The 24,500-nt window shown below is 33.3% G+C and overlaps 1 protein-coding gene across 1 annotated transcript in view; it reads right to left on the bottom strand.

Annotated features, from left to right (window-relative positions):
- Positions 1-837: 837 nt before the first annotated feature.
- LOC150095978 (importin subunit alpha-1-like) overlaps positions 838-24,500 on the bottom strand; it is a 134,023-nt gene continuing 110,360 nt past the window's right edge. The window contains exons 10-12 of the mRNA XM_090409380.1: positions 19,860-20,042; positions 7,152-7,301; positions 838-1,343 (exon numbers count right to left, since the gene is read on the bottom strand). Of these exons, the coding sequence (XP_090265506.1) occupies positions 1,242-1,343; positions 7,152-7,301; positions 19,860-20,042 (435 nt within the window). The 3' untranslated portion in view covers positions 838-1,241. The remainder of the gene's footprint in view (positions 1,344-7,151; positions 7,302-19,859; positions 20,043-24,500) is intronic.

The following is a 24,500-nucleotide window of genomic DNA, read 5'->3' as shown; positions in this document are numbered from 1 at the left end:
ATTAATAAATCATTAAGATTGATTTTAGTGAAAGTTATAAAACCCTTGTTTAAAATGACTGAGCAACAGAAGAGTATAAACGGAAATACAAAAACTGAAACAATAGGAAGGAAACTTAGAAACACTTTATAATGATTTTGAGATAGGTTTGAGAAACTAAAAAAGTTAAAGCCATGTTTTGAATTTCTTGTGAATCCTTTTGTGATTGATGTTGCTTCAAGAGAGACAGAGTTTACTGAGCTGCAGGAAGATGTGTGGGTTTGAAGCTAGTACATAAAAGCTCATCTGTAACTGCTTCTGGGATTTGTTTACAAAAGTCAAGTTTACAAAAGCCCAATCTTCAAAAAAACTGGCTTCCAACTACTCTCTGTTTTTGGGACAACTTACTGCTGTGAATCTCTCTTCTCTGTTAATGAAATTTGTCAAGTCAAAACATCGTGCTATCCTCACTGAGCTTCTTAGAACAGCTTTGACACCCTACCAGCCAGATTTTAAATTATTAACTGCATAAATTAAGAATCAATCAAAGCCATCAACGAACGAATACAGATTAAACATATTCTTGTATATAGTTGTATTTTTTATTATTTATAAATACAATTTTAAAATATTATTTTATGCAGCTCTTGAACATTCAAAAATGTATTATATGGGCTCTTATTACTGATGAACTTGCCTACCCCTGACATATAGCATTAAAAAGCTCAATATTATCATAAATGAATGTAAACCACAAAACCTAATTTCCTACCCAACTCCCACATAAGTATGTGCTAATATCATGGAATATTTGAATTGAAGGATAATGTGTTTTCGTTATCCAAAAATAAATACATAAAGCACATGAAAATTTTTATTTACAATATACTGTGGTTTAAGACAATGCAGTTAAGTGAAAATTTTGTCAAAACATAAGCTGTCTTTACACAAAAAAACATAAAATTAATTCTAATATCTTGAGCAGTATAAGAAAGTAAATTTTCTGGAAAGAAGAAAATACAACAGAATTTACAGGAAAGGTTGAATTAATTTTACATTAAGAACAAAAATCTTATAAATTACAAGAAATTTAAGAAATAGATAAAGGGAAGACAATCACAAGGCACTGGTAGAGTAACACAGACAAAAGTAAAACCAAACATAAATGTAAAAGCCATCTTAAAACAAATGCTTCATAAAAACTTTACATGAATGATAATTATTAAAAAGGCATTTTTTCTATACAATTCTTTCCTTCACAATCAAAAACTAAATCCACCCTCAGGCACAGAGGTAGTAGAATCAGGAAACTGAAAGGTTCCATCATCATTAGTTTCAGGAGCCAAGTCTGTATCTTCGTCATCCTGTATTAATCCAGAAAGAAATAATCACATATAACTTGGTCAATCTATGCACAATTTATCCTATAAATTTTTATATAAAAAATGAACATTTCAAGGAAATTGCATAAATTCATTACTTTCTGGGTGACCTGGCAGAGGTTGACAAAATTTAATAAACAATCAATATTTTGACATTACTCAAGTTGTTTTGTGCTATTTGCAAATGTTTTGGTCAGTGATGTTACAGGAAGAATTATGCATTGTTTACAATTATTGATGTTTATGAAATAGTATGAAAAAGGCTCCAGGAGAAGACAATATAAACTTATAACTTATCAAATATGAAGGACTTGAATTCTCACTCAGGTTACTTAACTTTTATAATATGATCTGGAAAGAAGGAAAATGCCCACAAGATTGGACCAAAGCAATAGTTATTCCCATCTACAAAAAAAAAGGACACAAATCTGATTGTAACAATTATCGTGGAATCATCTTACTTAGCACCTGTTATAAAGTATATGCAAAAATCTTAGCATATAAACTTAAATGTATAGTAGACCAAAATTAATAGAAGAACAAAATGGATTCAGAAAAGGCAGGTCTTGCATAGACTCTGTATTTACATTAAAATTATTAATTGAAAAACACAGAGAAATGAACATCGAAACACACATCGCTTTTATAGATTACACCAAAGCATTTGATAAAATTATCAGGAAAAAACTATGGGAAATCCTAGAATATGAAATACCAAACCAACTCTTTAGAGCCTTATATAATATATATCAAGATAATAAAATATCTGTGAAGTACAATAATTCAACATCAAGTTGGAAACCAATAAATCGAGGAGTACGTCAGGGCTGCCCTCTCTCACCGGTTTTATTTAATATATACATAGATAAAATCATAAAAGAATGGAAGATAACTAATGAAGGAGGATTCAAGATAAACCATAACACAAGATTAGCTACTCTTCTTTTTGCTGATGACCAAATAATCCTTGGAAATAATGAAGATGAACTACAAAAATCATTATGCAGTCTAAATGATCTGATAAAAACATATGGTATGGAAATATCAACAGACAAAACAAAAGTCATGGCCTTCAAAGGTGCTAATCCAATAAGAAGCAAAATAGTAATAAACAACAAAATAATAGAGCAAGTAAATACATTCAAATATTTAGGTTACACAATGTCATATGAAAATGAAGCTGATATAGAACCAAAGATATCAAACTTTTTAAAAGTAACAGGCATTATAAATAAAAATTTTAAACCCAATTATGTACAAAAACACACACGAATAAGAATCTACAATACAGTAGCTAAACCAACCTTACTTTATGGCGGTGAGATATGGACAATAAAAAAAGCAGATGAAAGAAGAATTGGAATCATTCGAAATGAAATTTCTGCTTAGAACTGAAGGAGAATAATGAACAAAATGAAAAGCGGTGAAATCAGAAAAAAACTTGGAATTACAACCTCCCTAAATGAAACCGTTATTTGCTATAGAGAAAAATGGAAAGAACACATGCTAAGAATAAATAGAAGCAGAATACCTAAACAAATTCTAAATTACCACCCAAAAGGTACTCGATGCAGAGGAAGACCCTTAAAAAGATGGAATTGAGTCCAGAACAGGCCACTTGGCCTATAAGCCTGGAAAGGAAGAAGATGAAATAGTAAGAAATCAGTTATTTTGGATGTAATTCAAGTGATGTACTCCTGACTCCAAGCTACTGTTTATGTCACTAGTCCCAAAATTGCAGAGATCATGTTTAATTAACACTGTCTATATGGGTGGCAAATATTTTTGATCCTCAATATAGCATTTTCTTAAAGAAGACCTCAGAATTTTTAAATTTTACAAAAAAGCCCACACAACTCCTTCCAGATTTGTCTAAAGTCAATTTGGGACCGGGGGGGGGGGGGCAAAGTAGGAAAATAATCTGTATGCCAATACTTTCAGAATAATAGTAACACTTATCATAGAAACTATATAAAATATGAAAATCTACTGGCCATAGCACTAGTGTTATACAAAAAAAAATGTCACAAGGATGCACATTTAATGATTTTTTAAAAAAATCCATTTTTTTAAAGTAAACCTCTATCCAAGTGAAAATTGATTCAATGGGGGATATCACAGACAAAAAACAAAAGGCTCAGAGAATGTAGTTAGAATATTTAAAATCCACACAGATACTTCTTTAATAGAAGGCAGAACACATGGAAAGACAAGAACTAACAATAATGATAAATACTTGAAAATTCACACTAAATACAGATCATCACCAATATTACATTTTTACAAACACCGATGTGTATGTGTGTTAGTTCACACAGAAAAACATTATTCTAGAAAAAATGAAAGAGTTTGAGAATAGGAAGAAAAAACCACAAAAAAAGCTTAATGATTACTATTGACATCAAAATTCTCAGAATGATATAGAACAGGTTTAAATGGGAAAGTAGTTACCACAATAATGAATATTATGATGAGACTTCCAGGAAGAGGTGCTTAATGGTGAAAGCTGCATAACTGAGAGGAGACCTCCATATAGCCTTAAAACGAATGTGGAGAACCAACCAGGTGTTCTGACCTAATGTCCAATACTCATCTTCTCATGGTGCACCTTGTTAGGTATCTACGTGGATACCAAACGAACAAAGATGGGCTGGCAATTCAGAATTTAACCAACCAAATTGTATTCTTATGGGCTTAAACCCCAATATAAAATAATGGTACAACATCACAGAATTTAATGCTGGGTGGAGCATTGCCTGGTTAAACAAAGCCCCTATTGTTTTCACCAGGGAAAAAGAGTGAACAGCAAAAAGCTACTAGAACAAATCCTGAAACACACCCCAACTCAACATCAGAGTTCATGATTGATACTGTCAACATAAGAAGCCTGAATGGCAAAGAAATGGAGTTGGCTGAGGAAATAGATAAGTACCAGATCGACATAATAGGGGTGACTGAAACAAAAATGACAAAAACCAGTGAGATCTTTCTTAGCAATAAATACAAAATGCTATATTCAGGCAATGACAATCAAGGAAAAGAAGGAGTAGCCATAGTATTCAACACGAAATACGAGGCTAATCTTCTCGAATGGCAGGTAATTTCAAGTAGAGTGATGTGGGAAAATATCGGAATGGGAAATTGGACAATGAGACTTATTTGTGCCTATATTTTTTGAGGCTTTAAAGAAAGCAACTGACAATGAAAAATTGGTCCTCATTGGGGATCTAAATAGCAGAGTAGGAAATGATTGTCAGACATACAAAAATATTTTGGGGAAATTTGGAGAAAAGAGCAAAGCTAATAATAATCGCAAATATCTGTTGGATTTCTGCTCAGGACATGGACTGGTTATTACTAACACCATGTTCCAATATAAAAATGTGCACAAATTCACATGGAGAGAAGAGGCAAGAAATAAGAAAAGTCTCACTGACTATGTTATTGTCGATAGTGATGTTTTCTCCCTGGTGCAGGACACCAGAGAGAAAACATTCTCAAAGGATTTGAAATTGGAAGTGATAACCATTGGAAGTGAAATTGGAAGTGATAACCATTGGAAGTGAAATTGGAAGTGATAACCATTTAGTCTTGAGCAGGATAAAATTGAATTTCATATTGAAAAGAACATTTAAGAAAGTTTTAAAGTGAATAAAATTTGAGCAGCTTTCAGATGTGAACTGTAGACTAAAATACACAAAGATTATTGATGAAAAAATGAACGAGTTTGAGAACAGGAACCAAACCTTGGAGATTCAGCCAGAGAGACATGTGGTGAGGTTGTCTGGAAGGATAGAAAAATCAGAAGTCCACAGTAGACATAGAAAGTTAAAGAGGCAGTGAAGGAAAAGAAGAAAGCATGTCGAAAGTTCCTGGTGAATAAGTCAGCTTGTGCTCTTAGCGAATAGAGACAAATGTAAGAAAGCTAAACACTGTGTAGAACTAGCTAAACAAAAGTCATGGGAGGACTTTGGTAAGAATATAGAAAATAAATGTCAAGAAGGTTGCAAGATATTCTGAAGGTTGTTGAAGAAGCTCAGAAATGGAGGAAAGAGTGCTGTAAAAGGAATTAGAGATGATAAAGGTGACATGAAAACAGGAGAAAAAGATATCCTTGAAGTATGGAGTAATTACTTCAAAAAATTGCTAAATGAAACAATCAGTGACTGCACAGTGGTAAAAAACACTGATCAGGCATGTAATCAGGAATACATATCCATACTTGAAGTAGAAAAAGCCATCAAAAGGCCTGAAATTTGTTAAGGCAGCTGGAGTAATAGATATTTGACCAGAAATGCTCAAGCATGAAGGTATAAAAAGTCTTACATTGGCTGTGCTGAATAGTTCCAAAGGCCTGGACAGAGGGACAAATTACAGATGATTTTAGTAGAGCTCTCATAGTACCCATATACAAAAAAAAAAAAAAAAATAAAAATAAAAAAAGAAATAAAACTGAATGTGAGAATTACAGAGGTATTTCCCTAAAGAGTGTTCCTAGTAAGATTTATGCAAGTATACTTGAGAAACAGTTGAGAAGGATAGTGGAAGAGAAGCTTGGTGAAGAACAAGCTGGATTCAGGCCAAATAGAGGCTGTCAGGATCAGATTTTCACTTTATGACAAAATAGTTGAGAAATCATGGGAATATAACAGTTGTTAAGAGTATTTAAGTTTTATGGATCTGGAAAAGGCATATGACAAGGTGCCAAGAGTAAAGCTACTCAAAACACTACTGTTGTATGGTGTCAGTGGGGCATTATATCAAGCAATACTTAGGTCTTTATTTGAGTTGTAAGTCAGCAGTTTGAATTGAAGTACAGGAAGATGGTTTAATGTTAAATCTGGTGTCAGACAAGGATGTACATCATCCCCTCTGTTATTCATTATCTATATGGATCACATTATGAAGGAAAGTAGTATTCAACCTGATATCAAAATTGGAGATGTTAATGTCAGCTCTTTGCTTTACGCAGATGATGTTATATTTCTAAATAAATCTGCAAGATTCCCTGACTAAATTTATATGAAAGAGAGAAATTTGTCAAAACACTAAATCAGCAATATATGACAGTGTTCAAATCAATTTTAACTTATAGATCTGGGATTTCAGTTAGAAAAGAAGCACTGATCAAAGAAAACAGCATCTTATTAAAAATGATGCTCAGAAGGAACACTGCAAGCATTCAAGAATGTGTGCAAAAAGCTAAGGCATATGGTTCTATTTTCTCTGAATGGGAGAGGGAAAAGGTAGCTAAACAGGTGTTAAATGTCAATTAGCAGAAAAAATACTGAAAGATCTTTTTTTTGGGGGGGGGGGGGATTGGTGCAGTTAGAAGACCAAAATATAAGATGTGACAATACTAAAGTTCAGAAATTGGCAGATTAATTTGCAGGACGACTGTTGATAAGTTAATAATACAAATCATGTACTATAATAGTATCCTATACTGCTAGAAATATGTACCTGTGAGAATACATATTAGTAATTTGATGAGTTTTTGTTTGCAACCAAAGACATTGTAGATACTGACAGGCACAAGAATATGGTGTGCACACCACATTCTTGTGTATTTCACGCTCACACATGCACAGTGTAAATTGATTATTTACGCTGACTTAAGACTTAGGGGTTAATTTTATTCAGAAAACTATTAGAATATGAATATATTTCATGGTCATTATTTTTATTGGTATACTGTAATTTACAAGAAGAAAAAGTTAGTCAACAGGTTTCAAGCATATAAAAGGAACAATGATTACCATTTGGAGAGAGAAAGAGTACTGTACTTACATCTCCTGAGAAGAACCTGTCTATAATGTTAAGAGATGCCTTATACACATCTGTGTGTTCATGTTGCTGCAAAGATTCGATTTTATCTAAACCTCCAACTTCCTCAATCATAATACACACTCTTTCCAGCTGATTGAGCTTTTCTGCAGCCTGGAATAATAAAAAGAGAATAGTTGTAATAAATACACTAAGATACAAGACACCATTTCATGCTTGTTTCAATTGGTCATTTCAGGTGAAATAAAATTGCATGGAAGCTGCATAATTTTGTATTTTTATTTATTTTGTGTGTGAACTACAGAAAACATAAGAGCATATACATAAATGATTAAAAGCATACATTTAAAAGAATAGACAAAAAAAAAAAGGGTAATATGAAAATGCTACTTGCATAAAATACTATGCAAAAACATAAAATGTCAAATTTTACTCATCCAGTGACTAATATACTTTAAAGCTGTTTCATTACACTGCATTGCAGAAGATATCCATGATTTGTGTTTCACCACAAGAGAACCTGTTATTGTCTGTGTAGCCCCATCCAACTATGTTCTGCTTTGATGTGCCCATTCCAGAACGAAGTCTGTTCAACGTCTTCCACTTCAGCCAGTCTAGATGTAAGCCAGAAGGAAGAGATTCATTTACGTTCAGAACCTCTGGAGATTGTTCTTGCCACATCGTCCTTATAGCTTTCATGGAATCAACCAATGGTTCCATAAAGTGAGTAAAACATTTCCTTGATCTTAGCCTCCTATGTGTTGTAACATGTCCATACAAAGGATGCCATTTATTTAGTTGTTGTTTCTGCTCATATCTACTCTGTGTTGTGTGAGGAGGTAAAATACCAGACAGTAAGTATAGATGGTCAATTTTTGTAGGCTTAAGGCAGCCGGTAATGTGTCAACATGTTTTGTTAAGAACCTTGTCAATAATTCTGATATGTAATCTTTCCCAAACAGGGATAGCATACTCAGCTGTTGAAAAGCAAAGTGCCAGTGCAGAGGTGCGTGGTACTTGTGGACTTGCGCCTCACCAAGGTGATGTTAATCAGCACAAAATATTATTACATGTTTGAGTTTTAGCTGCTGTCTTCTCTATGTGTCGCTTATAATTTAAGGTCCTATCTAGTGTAACACCTAAGTAAGTTGGATATGAATACTTGACCAATTTCACACCATTCCATTCTATATTCAACTCTCTCCTCACCTCCCTATTATTGAGATGGAAAGACAATCGGATTGTACTGAGATTTGGTTTCAGTTGGTTTTCCTTATAGTCAACTAACTGTAAGGGCTTCTAATTCTTGTGTGAGCTGCTTCTCAATGTTATCAAAGGATTTTGCTAGATGCCTGGATATATATTAAAAAGAGGGAGAGCACATTTCCCTGGGGTAGACCAGTTTTCTGGATACGCCATCTGCTCCTTTTTCTTTGAAATTCCACAAAGAATCTCCTGCTAAACAGCAGTGACCTAAATACCTCCACTAACTGATAGCTGTTTGCCATGCTATAAATTTTGACTATAAGCCTTCTAAGATTTAATGTATCATATGCTGCTGTCAAATCTACGAATACAGCTCCTGTTGCTAACCCCCTTTCGGAGCCATCCTCAATAAACTGTGCTAATACTTGTCTGGTGCATGATCTTCCTGGTCTAAATCCTGCCTGTTCAGCACTTTCTATGTTGTTTTGGTTAGGCATCCTGTAACCTGGAGCTCCTGCCGAGTGAAAATAGCACTCCCATATTTTTCATGTGGTATTTTTTTTTTCGAGCTTCATACCAGCAACTTTGGGTCTGGCTTGTTGAGGCCCTTTGTGTGTCTTTCCTGTAGACATAAAATGTCGCATTTTTGTAGTAAGATCTTTTACAGAGGAAAGGCCCTCTATATTATGTGAGATGATTGTCGAGGTCGGTTCCCATAAGGGCCTTTGGTTTTTTAGTCATTGTCTCTCTGATGAAGGCGATGCTAGTAGCACTATAAAACTATAGAAACCTATAGAAGACTAGACTGTATTGTACTGTAGAACACTGGCAGCAGAATTTGTGGTTTGTAAGCAAGCCATCAGGGGTCGCAAATTCTGCTGCTAGTGTTCTACTATTTGCTATAACACCCTGTATTCTGATGAAAGAAAGTTACTGCTTACCATATCCTTTAGAAGGGAGGGGAGGAAGTCATTTTTGACCAAAATAATTTTTATTTTTTATTTTTTTTTGAAGACAAACCTTATAAACTCAAGGAGTTATACAGAGGAAGCTCATCTGGAGTAGGCTTTTACAAACCGACCTGCAGTGGGACTCAAACCCATGACCTGTTGGTTGGAGAGTGGGTATGCTGTCCATTTAGCCAACCAGACTGGCATTTTTTTTTCAAAAGACCAATAAGTCACTTTATGGCCATATTTATACTGTGAATCCACAAAATGTTTACATTTTGGGAGTGTTTTAATATTTAAAAATTGAGCACACCTTATTTCCAGATTTGTCCAATTTCTGACTTTTTACTGCTAATTTAAGAATTACTAGTTCAGGAGTATACAAGGGATTTGAAATAGGAAGTGATCGGCATTTAGTTTTGAGGGAAAAAAAAAAAAAAAGAAAATGAAGCAATTTGAAAACAATCAAACTTTGGAGACTGATTAATTCAGCCAGAGGCATATGGTGAAGTTGTCTGCCAAGGATAAAAAAAATCAGGCTCTATAGTAGATTAAGTGAAAGAAGCAGTCCAGAAAAATAACACACGCTGAAACTTTCTAGTAGGCATATTTAGCCAAACAAGTGTTCTCTGCCAGGTTGGCAGGAAAAAGACCCAGAGGAAGACTAAGATATAGGTGGATTGATACAGTAAAAAGTGCCTTAGAAGATAGATATATAAATATAAGATCTGACAATGTTGTAGCTCTGACAGGTAACAGATTGATTTGGCAGAAAATTGTAGGTAGGAAGTTAGTAATAATGTAAATTTTTCATGTAGTACTATCATATCCTGTACACCCTTGAGGGTAAATGTCAGGAATTTGATGATGATGAGATATGTCGTTAAAGAAGAACACAGAAAGTAAATGAAACAAGAACTGACAGAACAGTGGTAATAAAAATCTCAAATGTCGAAAGGAAGGCCTGATATCTACCAATGTGTGTGTGTGTGGGGGGGGGGGGGTTACAAATATTACAATGGTAATGATATAACCTTTTCATATAATACTAACTTCCTGTTAATGGATTAATTTGCAGGAAAATTGTCATCTGTCAAGACTTTCTTGGTGCATCAATCCACCCTACCTAATCTTAGTCTTCCTCTGTATCGTTTTCCTAAGATCCTGACAACAGCAAAAAACTTTTGCGAACTTTTCTCTAAGTAACCAATTTTAAAATCATCGACAATAACACAGTCGATGAAACTTATTTCTTGCCTCCAACAAAGACTAACTTATCCTTTTTAGAATATATATGCTGCAAAAAATTCCTGCACTTTTTTTTAGCACAACCTTCTGTGAGACCATAGGCACAAATATGTCACTGACCAGTTTCCCCATTCTAATATTTACCTACATCACTACTCGATATTTCCTTTCATTCAAGAAGATTATCCTTGTAATCTTTAGCTAATTCTTTTTCATGATTGCCATTGCTCAAATATAACATCTTGTATTAGTTGCTTAAAAAAATTCACATCTATTTTTGTCTTCATTTAGGTAACACCTATTATGTCGATCTAATCCTTATTCAATTCTTCTGCTAATTCCATTGATGCTTTTTATGTTAATGGTGCGAACCTTAAATCTGCAGATGTTGTGTTGGAGTTTGTTCCAATGACCGACTTATTGCTGATTACCAGTTTCCCCTCTTGAAAACTCTCAGCTGACATTAAATTCTATCCTGCTGAATACCACCATTTTATTTTGGTTTAAGCCAATAATACAATTTGGTTGGCTAAATCCAAATCGCCAGTCCATCCTTGTTTGTTCAGTATCCAGGTTACCTACTAACAAAGGTGAGGATTGCACATTAGGTCACAGGTCCAGGATGGTTCTCCTCATTCCTTAAGTTACATGGAAGTCTCTTCACAGTTATCTAATGTGAAGTTCAGAAGAAGTAGTTCAGAAAGTGAAATTCCAAATTATAGGAATACAGTTTTCATAGTATCATTTGAAAAAAGGAAATAAAAGCATTGTGAGAATTCCTTTGTAATTCTCACATGTAATGAGTGTTCCAGGTCAGATTTACATGTATACTTGAGAAGAGCTGAGAAAAATTGAAGATAAAACTAAAGAACAAGCACAGTTTGGGTCAAATAAAGATTGTCAGGATCAGATGTTTACTTTAAGACAGATAGTTGAGAAATCATTGGAATATAACAAGGATATGTATTTTTAAGCTTTGTAGATAGGAAAATGATAAGATTCAAAGTGGAAAACTGTTCAAAACATTACACTTATCTAGTGTAAATGGGTTATTGCACTGACAGATATAGACAGTCGATATTTAAGTTGCAACTCAGCAGTTAGAAATGAAGGAGATACAGGTTTAATGTAACATCAGATGCAAGAGAAGGATACACTATATACTATCTCCACTGCTGTTCATCTATATGGATCATTATGAAATGAAAGTAGCATTTAACCTGATATTAAAATTAGAGATGTTAATCTCAGCTCTTTACTGTAGATATGCCATACCTCTTAAATCCAGTACAACTTTGAAGAATTCTTCAAAGCCTGAAAATAAACTCCAACTGAATTCTGAATGAAGAACTTATAAAACAAGTAAAACATTAACTATTTGGGCAAAATTTTTTTTAGAAAAGATGGCAAAATGAATATGGAAATAAACAGAATTAGCTGGAGGTCAACTGAATAAATTCAAAACAGAATAAGAGAAATTAGTCACAACATTAAACTAGCAGTGCACGTGCACACAAAGTGTTTAATCTAGTTTTCATTTATGGATCTGACAGTTATGTTAAAGTAAAACAGTTGATTAAAGATTAGAGAGCCAAGATATTAAGAAATCAGAGAAAACAGATGATATCACTGGCTGCATCATTAAAAATGATGATATTAGGAAGGAACTTATAATTGTTAGCATTCGGGAACTATGTGGGGAAGAGCTAATCTCTGGTGGTATGGTTACTTAAAACAGAATGGGAAGTTAAGATTAGCAGGTGTTTGATGCCAATAAAAAAGATCCAGAGGAAGATCAAGATGTGGGTGACTCGAAGTTACAATGTCTTAGAGGACTGAAGTGCAAGATCTGAAAATATTGGCATTCTAGTAGATAGACTAATATCCTGAACATCCCTTGGAGATGGAGAGGGTAAATATCAGGAATTGGGTTTCAATACTCAAGGTGTGTACTTGTTTTATAAGTTGCCTTTCTTGAAAAACCATTTTTTTTTCTCCAAATAGCAGCCACATGTTTTAGGTGTTTCGAGCACTCTTTTTCCTCATTTTGTATTGTACAATGCAGGTTCCAGATTAAATCCAGAAGTTGGACTGCTGTGTGTGTGTGTGTGTGTGTGTGTGCACGCGCGCGCGCGCGCATATTTCATCTGTACATACAGTGGAATATGTAAGCCCAACATCATCTTTGCTGAAGCTCTTGTATGGAAAAAATTTCAATTTTTGCAATTGAAAATTGTCAGCCTTTTTTATTGAAAAAAGGCTGACAATGAAGATGAAAAGTCATGTGGAACACCAAATAGAAATTTGAAATATTTATGAGAAAAGATACTATGGATAGGTAGTTATAAAACTGATCCCATTCTCTTATTTTCATCCCTTTAATTGGGATAGCCATTTGAAAATGGATAGTCACCTCACCCTCCTCCATCTCTGAACATATTTAGAATATTCACCTATCAAAACAATTTATGATGACCAGTGGTATGCTAAGTGCTTAAAAAGAAAAAAAGCTAGGTTAACAAAGTTAACCTAGCTAACCACAAAGATAATTTTAGTTCATTTGCAGAGTGGCACCTTCTTTGCCACTTCACATGGCGCAAGACCACAAGTGATAGTGCTGGGCTAGCAAAACTACACTGTCATTGAAAACTGTTCTTGAGAGAGAGAATGTGCATACGCACATGCAAATATCTAGTGAAGACAGTGAATATGAATTCATGGAAAGTTGCTTAGTTGAAAATAATCAGAGAAAATTAACAGAGAAATGTATCTCAGTTATGTCCCAGTTCATGAGGAAATTGCTTTAAAGCCACTCTTGTCCTTCAGAGAACATTGAAGTTGCAGTTACTTGAGCAACAGGTTATTTCCCCATGACAACAATTATGTCTAATGGGTTTTTCAACAATAACTAATAAAACTGACTTGCAACAGAATCGACATTACAATTGACAAAAATATCATGTTCTTTAGAAAAATAAATTACATTTATGTGATTTTTTTAAATAATCTAGCTAAGCAAAATTGATTACAACCGAACCAAGTTTTATAAGCATTTCAAACTGAAGTGCACGTGTTCTTTGCAAACCCTAGCAATGTGAAGTTAGATTGAGCATGTAATATGGTTAAATTATGCCACTTAGGAGATCATAAAAAAAAACTGTCTTGATAAATGGATATTATATACAATGAAAGCTGCAAAAAAAAAAAAAAAAAAAAAAACTTTTTTTTTTCATGTTCAAAAGCCTGTCAAGGTTAAAGGGATGAAAATAACAACATGGGACTAATTTTACCTTTATAGCCAAATATCTCAAACATTTTCTTCCCTTTTTTGGGATTGAGTGTCGTGTGTGCATGTGGAGAGCACACATACAAGACATGCTTAAAAGTGATTTGGAATACACTTCCACGCTACAAACATATACAAAAAAAATCAGACTTGTGGATGGGGTCACTTAAGGATCAAAGCCAAATAACTGGGAGGAGACCTTCACATCGCCTTTCAGGAATGTGCAGAGAACTGATTGGGACTTCTGACTCAATGTCATATCATGGCCTTCACGTGGCGCACCCTGTCATTACATTAAAGTCGGGAAGGGTTTCACATGTTTATTACCAGCAGGACTTCTCGTTACCATTTTTGTGTGCAGCTTCCGATTCGTGTGGGCAGGCTGATCTGATGCAAAGTTTTCACGCTGTGTTAGTTACAACCCTTTCAGTAGAATTTTATTGCTGCTTTCTTGTGTGCTGCTCTTGCATCGGGTGGCCTCACTGACACAAAGTTTGTTGCAACTCTTTTGGTAGAATTTTATTTGAAGTTGGCATTTGTGATCTGTCTTAATGACACTGAAAATTTCGAATGCAATCGAACAAACATTTATTTCATGTAATTGAAAATTTGGACAATGTTTTGAGTTAGATGCTACGTTTGGCACAACAAATGGTTTTGCTTGAGTCTATGCAGCACAGTTTGTGGGAGGAGACATGCTTCATTAGTAATGCTGCTTTTATCCCAGTTGTTTCTAATTGCACTATTTGTTGACAAATATTACACAGAATGCAAATGTCTCCGTACCTTATTCAGTGATACAAAAAACTACTTTTTCTTGCATCTGCAGTACAGTGGCCATTAGTGATTTATATTTTGCACACAAATCCCTTTTCATCTATTCATAATTTAAAAAATAAAAAAAAAAATTATGCCCACCACAAATGCAAAATATGAAAGTCTAGAGTTTATAGGATCATGTGTTCTTCACTCCACCCCAGATAATTATAACACAAGTGCACATGTAATACCACAGATTTAAATTATTCATAATCCATTTTACAGTACTATTTCTATTTGCCTATTCTATTCTTTCTCTTCCTTATATGTGCTATTCTTTACATCTTTTAGTAAATCAAGTATAGTAATTAATAATCAAATATATCATTCTCTTTCATTATTGTTTTTAATATATTCTGAAAAGAACATTAATTTTCACCTATCTCCCTCTTCTCAATGCGAGATTAATTACAATCAAAGAAACCGTTACGAAAAGTCTGACGAAACCAGGATTTGGGTTTGCAGAGAACACGCTATGATCACCCCAACCTGAATGTGTTAATAGGTATCTACTAGGCACTGAATGACCAAGGATTGGCTCGAAATTTGGGACTTAGTTGACCAAATTGTACACTCTGTTGGCTTAAACCACAAATGCATATGATGGCACAACATGAGATTTCATGCTGGCTGGGGCATCACCTGGTTAAACAAGGCCCCCAAGTCAGAAGAACTGATGAGAGGAATCATCACTATAAGGAGTATTAATGGAAAGGAAATCAAACTTGTAGAACTAAAAAAGTACCATGTGGGCATAATTAATATTACTGAAACAAAAACAGGTGAGATCTTACTAAATAATAACCATTGGATGTTATGCTCAGGAAATAATGATCAAAGAAAGGAAGGAGTAGTGACAGCATTCAACACCAAACACAAACTTCTTGATTGAAAAGCAGTTTCAAGTAGATTGATGTGGGCACACTTCAAAATGGGAAAATGGACAATGAAACTTATTTGTGCTTATGGTTCCACAGAAGGTTCTAAATAATAAATGGAATAATTTTTCCAGTCATTACACAGACAAAGAAAATTGAAAAAGTAGTCCTTGTTGGAGATCTAAACATTAGATTAGGGAATTAATCCCACCAGGCATATAGAATTGGGAAAATTTGGAGAAAAAGGCAAGGCTAATAACAATGGCAAGTATTTGCTGGATTTCAATCAGGACATGGACTAGTCATTACTAACACCATGTTCCAACATAAAGATGTGCACAAGTTTATGTGGAGAGAAGGCAAGAAACAAGAAAAGCCTTATTGCTACGTCATTGTTGATAGTGATATCTTCATGCTAGTTCAAAATACAAGGATGCACAGAGGATCAAAATGGATATCACAATGAAAAGAACAATATGTACAAAAGCTTTAAAAATAATTAAAGTCTAGTAGGTTTTACAGGTAAGCTGTAGACTCGACTATGCAAACATTATCAAACAAAATTTGAAAACAAGAACCAAACCTTGGAGTCTCAGTGGCGAAGAAGACCAATTGATTCAGCTAGAGAGTATGTGGTGAAGTGGTCTGTAAGGATAGAAAAATAAGTATCCCATGATGGACATAAGTTAAAGAACCAGTTCTAGAGAACATGAAAGCATACAAAAAGTTCCTAGCAAATAATTCAGCAGCTACACTAAAAAAATATAGAGAAAAACGTAAGAGAGCTAAGCTATGTGTAAAAGTAGCTAAACAAAAGTAATGGAAAGAATTTGGCAAGAACATAGAAAATAAATATCAGGAAGGTGGCAAAATTGTTCTGGAGGTTATTGAGAAAAAGCTTAGAAATGGAGGAAAGTGAACTGTAAAAGGAATCAAAGATGATAAAGGTTACATGATTTCTCAACTATTTGTCATAAAATAAATCTGATCTTGACAACCTCTATTTGGCTTGAACCCAGCTTCTCCACATTTATGCAAGCACACTTGCATAAATCTTACTTGGAACACTCAGCAGAGAAATTCCTCTGTAATTTTCACATTCAGCTTTATTCGCCCCCCCCCCTTTTTATGGATAGGTATTAGAGCTCTACTCCAATCATTAATTTTAATTAATTCAAAGTAATTATCAAATTACTTTGAAAGACTCAAATGAACAAGCAGTGACAGAACCATATGAGAAAATTTTCAAGAGGAATGCAAAGAGGAGTACATATCAATACTTGAGGTAGAAAAAACAGCTGTCAAAAACTTGAAATATGGAAAGGCAGCTCGAGTAGATGATATTTGAATAGAAGTGCTTAAGTTTTGCAGTAGCTACACTGCATAATTCAAAGGGCCCAGTCATCAGAAGGTCGAATTTCTGATGATTGGAGTAGAGCTCTAATACCTATCCATAAAAAAAAAAAAAGAATAAAGCTGAATGTGAGAATTACAGAGGAATTTCTCTGAGTGTTCCAGGTAAGATTTATGCAAGTGTGCTTGAATAAAAGTGGAGAAGAAGCTGGGTTCAAGCCAAATAGAGGTTGGCAAGATCAGATTTATTTTATGACAAATAGTTGAGAAATCATGGGAATATGACAAGGATTCATACTCAAGTTCTGTAGATCTGGAAAAGGCATATGACAAGATGACCAGAGAAAAGCTTTTCAAAACATAAAATATGGGGTAAATATAACATTATACATAGCAATATAGTCTATATTTAAGTTGTAAGTCACCAGTTGGAATTGAAGGAAATAGAGGAAGATGGTTTGATGTAAAATCAGGGGTAAGACAAGAATGCACATTATCTCCATCTATATAGCAAATAATGTGAAATAAAAATAATATGAAAGAAAGTGGCATTAGACCTGATATTAGAATTGGAGAATAAATCTGCTACAAGTCTGCAAGATTCCCTGACTAAATTGAATAACTGTTGTAATAGATATGGTATGAAGTTCAGCAATAAAAAGACAAAGACAATGAAAATAGGCAGAATCGTTAAAAATGTCAACTGCGTTGTGAATACAGAACCTGTGGAACAAGTAAAACATGTCAGCTACTTAGGCACGATTTTTAGTGAAGATGGTAAATTAAAAATGGAAATAGACAACAAAGCTGGTATGGTAAGAAGTCAAGTGAATAAATTCATATTGAATAAGAGAGAAATTAGTCAGAACACTAAATTAGCTGTATACAAGAAAGTGTTCAAACCAGTTTTAACTTATGGATCTGAGAGTCCTGAGAAAGATTAGAGGCATGAACAGATGGCATCAATGGCAGAATCATATTAAAAATGAAGATATTAGAAAGAACCTGATATAGATAGCATTCAAAAATGTGTAAAGAGAGCTAAGTGGTATGATCACTTCAACAGAATGAGAGGGGAAAGGTTAGAAAAAAAAGTATTTTTATGCCAAGATGGTAGGAAAAAAGACCCAAAGGAAGACTAAGATCCAGGTATTTTAATGCAGCAAGAAAAGCTTTAAACGACTAAAATATAAAATTTAAAGGCCTTAGAGATAAAATATTAATTTAGAGGAAAATTGTTGATAGAAGTTATTACTGTATGAAAAGTTTACATCGTCATCATAAAATTCTTGTTCCACCAGCATTACTAATGTACTACAGATCAACAAGTCTTAATATGTGGGAACTACAAATTTAGAAAAACTGGCTCACTGTTAATTACAGAATTGAAACTGTGTGGCAATTTAAGGCTCTTACAGTGGTTGTGAATTGAATTTCATGACACACACACACACACACAAAAAAATCGGTATGAGCAAAATTCTTGCATCGTCTTAAGAATAATAAATGAAAACAAAACTTTCAAGCCACTGTACACTAAGCTTATCTCGAAACCTGCCTACCTATCCAAGAGCATTTAGGGTTTGTTTCTATTGTTGACTGTTTTAATGTCAGATATGACATTAATGAATGTGATATCTAACATTAATAGATATTAATAATGTAAACTTAATCATGTTTGATTAAGTTTACATTGTTAACTACAAACATGATTAAGATAGCAAGATATCTGGTAATGTTATTTCATCCTAGTTTGGTTGGTTGGTTATCTCATTCCTATGCATTCAGAACCTAGCCAAACACCTAGTAAGAGTGCGGACCATGGGATCAGAAGCCCTAGATAACCTATGAATGTTTTATAGGCAATTTAAAAATTCCCAGTTATGTAGCATTGCTCCTTAATTAGATGACCTCCCACCTTTTGTTCTAAAGAAACAATGAAATAGAACATCCAGAATTTTTTTTTTTTATATAAGATCCCAAATGTATTTCAATGACAGAATAATTCTACATGTTACAAATGTTTTTTATTCTCTCTCGCACACGGAAATGGTATAACAACACCCAAGTCTAAAATATAACAAGGATACCACTAATTACATGCATAATTTTGAAAATGATTCAGCAGTTTTATTAGTATGATACAGAAATTATGTTTCTTTAGTTTTTTAATTAATGTCTGAGTGCATTGAGTTAGCTAAAAAAAACATTCAGGTAGATCAAATATGTGAAGAAAAATATCTATTGTGCTGAAGTTTACAGAGATTACCAAGAAGACAATTTCAGTATTTACAAAAAAATCTCAGAAGTAGGAGAAAACTGGATCAACTGGGAGAGCTGTAGGTATAATTTTAATTTTATATAAGTTTTTATACCCTTAGAGTATTGTGTAGATTTGTCAGAAGACAACTTGTCATTCTTCAGCCATTCATCTTCAAAACAGGAAAGATGACACAGCAATGAAAATAACGTGGAAGATTTTTTTTTCTGAAAAAGTTGCCATTAAAATTAATATTTTTGCTTTAAGATATTTCAAAACATTTTTTTTTTGCAGCTGGAAATAGACAAGGTACTCTAAAACTATACTTCAAGTGGTAATTTTCCCAGCTCTGCTTCCAATAATGCCACCAATGATGAAAAAAATACAAACTTCTAATAGAACAAACCAATATAACAAACTACTGACCAGTCGCGGCAAAAATCCCATAGGCATTTTGTTTTAGCGAATTTCTTTGGAACCTATTCCTATAACATTAGAGTGAGTTGGCTTTCTATAAACTTCTGTAAATCATGGATCAAAAATTCTTGTGCATAAGCCTGCTAAGCTGTACATGAAATATGCTTAGTTATTTAAAAAAACAACCTATATTTGAAGAAAATTTCAAGTACTTTAAACAGAAAGAAAAAAAATGGATTATTCGATTTTTGGTTATAAATATCAATCTAAAACAAAATTAAATAAACCACTTACAATTAAAATATTTGTTATACCATCGAGAACAACCAAGAGAACTTTTGCATCTTGTACAGTTAACATCTCACAGAGTGGTGGCAAAACTCCAGCCTGAACTAAATATACAATTTGTTCAAGTGTTCCACCTGAAGTAAAGTTTGTCACAGCCCAGGCTGCTTCCTTACGACTTTTAAAGTCGCCCTATAAAGAAAAAACAAATTACAGCTGTCCACTATTATAGTAGAATGCAAGTCTTAAAATGTTTCAAAGTTCATGCTTTAGAAGATTAATTATTAGTAAGCATATAGAAAAAACATTAGAACCTTTTAAGATTGTGATGTTTTAAGGATACTTGTGACAAAGACTGAATAATATAAGCATGTAAACACAAGCTATTTAATTAACCAAATATTTCAGTCTGGAAATAGCAGACCATCTTCAGTGGCACTACAAGAACAGTTTTTTTAAAAAAAAAATACAAGGTGGAATACTAACAATAGATCATTTAAAAATAGAACAAGCCACGTGATGTTATATCACTAAGTATTAAAGGGAATATTTTTAAGCAGAGACATGATTGAAATAAAGATATTAATTAATAATATTAAATAACACATTAAATAATATTATTTAACATATTAAAAGAAAGACAAATACCAAATAATATCCTAAAAGCTGTCACAAGTATATATGAAAATAATCAAATACAAATAAGATTAAATCATGAGCTATCATATACAAGAGAGATAAACCAAGGGGAGATAAACAGGGATGTCCCCTCTCAGCAACTCTTTTTAATATCTACTTAAATGAAATAATAATAAAATGGAGTAAAAATTTACATCAAGGAATTAAACTTTCACCTACAGTTAACTTAAACACTCTCCTCTTTGCAGACGACCAAATAATAATTACAAATTCTGAAGATAACTTACAGAAAGCTATTTTAAATCTAAATGAGATATCCAAAGATTATGGTATGATAATATCAACGGAAAAATCAAAAACTATGGCCTTTAAAGGACAAGATCCAGCAAGAACTAAAATAGCATTAGATAACAAGATCTTAGAACAGGTGAATTCATTTAACTACCTAGGATGTATGATCACTTTCAACGATGACTTCTAAGGCCGGAACAGGCCATACTAGGCCTAAATCCTTGATACGTATGATGATGATGATGAAATAACACAAAATTAATGGATTATCCTGATTAGACTTTCCCAGATTTTTGATATAGATATACAGTCATTCCAATTCAGGTTAGGACGATAGAGTAATTTCTTTGAATAAACGAAAGATTCAATACATCGAGTTCCAATTCCATACATCTCTGGGATTTTAGAACCTATCGCAAGAATTCTGAAGAAATATGAATTAACAGCTACGCATTCACCTATTAACAAATTATCTTCCCATTTTCCTTCTCCTAAAGACAAATACTCAACTATGTCTCTTCCTGGAGTTTATCAAATTTCCTGCAACTGTGATCTCTCCTTTTTTGGACAAACTGGACGTTCTCTTGAAAAAAAGAATCAAAGAACATCAATCCTCCATTCATCACAACAAACCTGAAAAACCCGAATTGGCTCAGCATGGGATTTAAACTAACCACAACATCCTTTGGTCAAAAACTCTCCCGTTTTTGGTCAAAAACATAGATCCCGTTATAAATTTGAACGTTTTTTTTCAAAGAAAGCATAGAGGTCTTACTCCATCATCCTAATCTGAATCGGAATGACTGTATATCTATATCAAAAATCTGGGAAAGTCTAATCAGGATAATTGATTAATTTTGTGTTATTTAATATTATTAATTAATATCTTTATTTCAATTATGTCTCTGCTTGAAAATATTCCCTTTAATACTTAGTGATATAACATCACACGGCTTGTTCTATTTTTAAATGATCTATTTAGTATTCCACCTTGTATTTTTTTTTAAAACTGTTCTTGTAGTGCCACTGAAGATGGTCTATTTCCAGACCGAAATATTTGGTTAATTAAATAACTTTCTTGTGTTAATGTGCTTATATTATTCAGTCTTTTATGAATATCTGTATCTTGTGTGTGGTGTGGTAGTGGCTAAAATATTTACTTTGGAATTTAATCTGCTGACGAAAGGAAATCAGTTCTCTCAATGAACTTCTCTGGAAATTGATAATATAATCGACAAAATCATGATTAAAATTTTGCAGTCAACTAGAGTCATCAAGTTCTTGACATGTACCCTCAAGAAATATTCAGGCTACTATGACATCATTACGTAATTAAGTTGTAATGATTAATTTACATTATTAATCTCCTATCAACCATTTTTCTCCAAATTAGTCTATTACTTATCAGCACTCTCATACTGTAATATCTAACATTTCGTTGTTTCTAAGGCACTTCTGACCGAATCAATCCACCTAGACCTTCGTCTCCTTCCTGCCACCTGCATCAAACACCTGTTTTGCTAACTTTCCTCCCCCATTCTGTTTAAGTGGCCATACCATCTTTGATTAGCTCTGCTTACACGCTCTCCAAAAAAAAAGGCAAGACTGCCTGTTGTTTGGAGAGTGAATGAGGGCTGGATAGTATCACAGATTTTCAGTGAACATTTTTCAGAAAAGTTGCATGATGTATTAAACTTGAAAATAAAAACTAATTTACTAATTATTTATTTAATGCCTTGATATTTATAAAAAATAGGTGCATTTTCAATTAAATTAATCTTGAAATATTGGAATGCAACATCTATTATCCCATGTTGTAAATCTCCTGTAATTTTCGATATACACAGCAATTTTCAAGAACATAACCCCATGCATGAGTTACTGTACTCATTTTCTATTGTCATATAAGTCTAAATTTTCTGTCACAAAAACAGAAAATAAAAATAAATAAATAGTGAAATGTTGAATATTTAGAATTTTCTGGAAATTAAAAAGAACAAATTATTTTGGAGACATAAAAGAAAATATTGAAAAATTATTCTATAAGATAAAATAGATGAAAACAAGAGGAAGATATAAATTGCAATGAATAGATCAAATGTAAAATTAGCAGAACTCTGAATTTAGAAACTGTAAGTGAAGACTTATCTGTAGATGGGAGATATATTCAATTGGAGAAACTGTAAAAAGCTTTGAAAAGAATCAAAATTGAGCAGATTTCAGAGGTTAGCTGTAGACTGAAATATAGTTATTATTGAAAGGGGGAAAAAATGAAAGTATTTAAACAAAAACCAAACCTTGGATTTCAGTGACAGATCCCTAAAGAAAAGATCGATTCAGTCAGTCATGTGGTGAGGTTGTCTACAATTATATTAAAATCAGAACTCCATGATGTACTTAGGAAATTGAAGAGGCAGTGAAGGAAAAAAAATGCTGAAAATTCCTGGCAGGTAAGGTAACATACTCTGAGAGAACACAGAGAAAAATGAAGCAAAGCACTGTGTTAAAAGCTAAACAAAAGTCATGCAGAAAAGACTGGTAAGAACATAGAAAATATTATGGAAGCAACTGAAAAGCTTGAATCAGACGATAAAGGTGACATGAAACCTGAAGATATTCTATATATATATATATATATATATATCCGAGTAATCACTTTGAAAGATTGCTAAATGAAAGAGCAATTATAACACACATAGTAAACATTCAAGATGAATGTAGTCAGGAGTACACATCAATACGTTAAGCAGAAAAAGATACCAAAAATCTGAAATGTGGAAAGCCAGATAGAGCAAATGATATTTTGACTAGAAATGTTTAAATATGAAAGTAAGTTTTACAGTGGCTGCATAATTCAGAAAGCTTGGTCAGAAGGCCGAATTCCAGATAATTGGAATAGAGCTCTGATAGTTACCCATCTATATAAAAAGGAAATAAGAGGGAATGTGAGAATTAGAGGAATTTCCCTACTAAGTGTTCCTGGCAAGATTTATGAAAGCATACTCAACAGGAAAAGAAAAATTGTGGAAGAGAATCTTTAAAAACAAGTTGGATTCAGGTCAAAGAGGTTGATAGGATCAAATTTTCACCATGGTGTCAAGAGAAAAACACAAAACACTACAATTATATGGTATAAATGATACATTATATTGAGCAATAAACAGTTGTATTTAAGTCAGAATTGAAAGAGGTATAGGAACATGGCTGAATGTTAAATCAGATGGGTCAAGGATGCATCATCTATATGGATTACATTATGAAGACAAGTATCAATAAACCAGACATCAAAATTTCAGATGTTCACCTCAGCTCTTCGTGCAGATGTTATACTGTTAAATAAATCCAGTACAGTCAGCAGAATTCCCTAACTAAAATGAATAACTGATGTAATAAATTTGATATGAAAATCAGCAATAAAAAGACTATAAAAGGAAGGAACACTGAAAGCAACAGCATCCTGAATGCAGACCTATAGAAGTACATTTCAGCTATTTAAACATAATTTTAGTGAAGATAGCAAATTAAACATGGAAACAGACAACAGAACTTGCAAAGCTGGCATGGTAGAGAGAGTCGACTGGGTTAGGAACAAAGCATTTAATCAAAGACTGGAATTTTTGAAAAAGATTCTAGAAGTCAACAGATGGCATTAATGGCAGAATCATTAACACGAGAATATTAGGAACTTGACATTGTTAGTATTCAGGAATGAATAAGTAG

The sequence above is a fragment of the Typopeltis vanoorti genome, chromosome 19 (genome assembly GCF_054136105.1).
Source record: "Typopeltis vanoorti isolate ZY-2024b chromosome 19, IOZ_Tvanoo_1.0, whole genome shotgun sequence".
Classification (NCBI taxonomy): Eukaryota; Metazoa; Arthropoda; class Arachnida; order Uropygi; family Thelyphonidae; genus Typopeltis; species Typopeltis vanoorti.
This window is presented reverse-complemented; position numbering and strand designations above follow the sequence as displayed.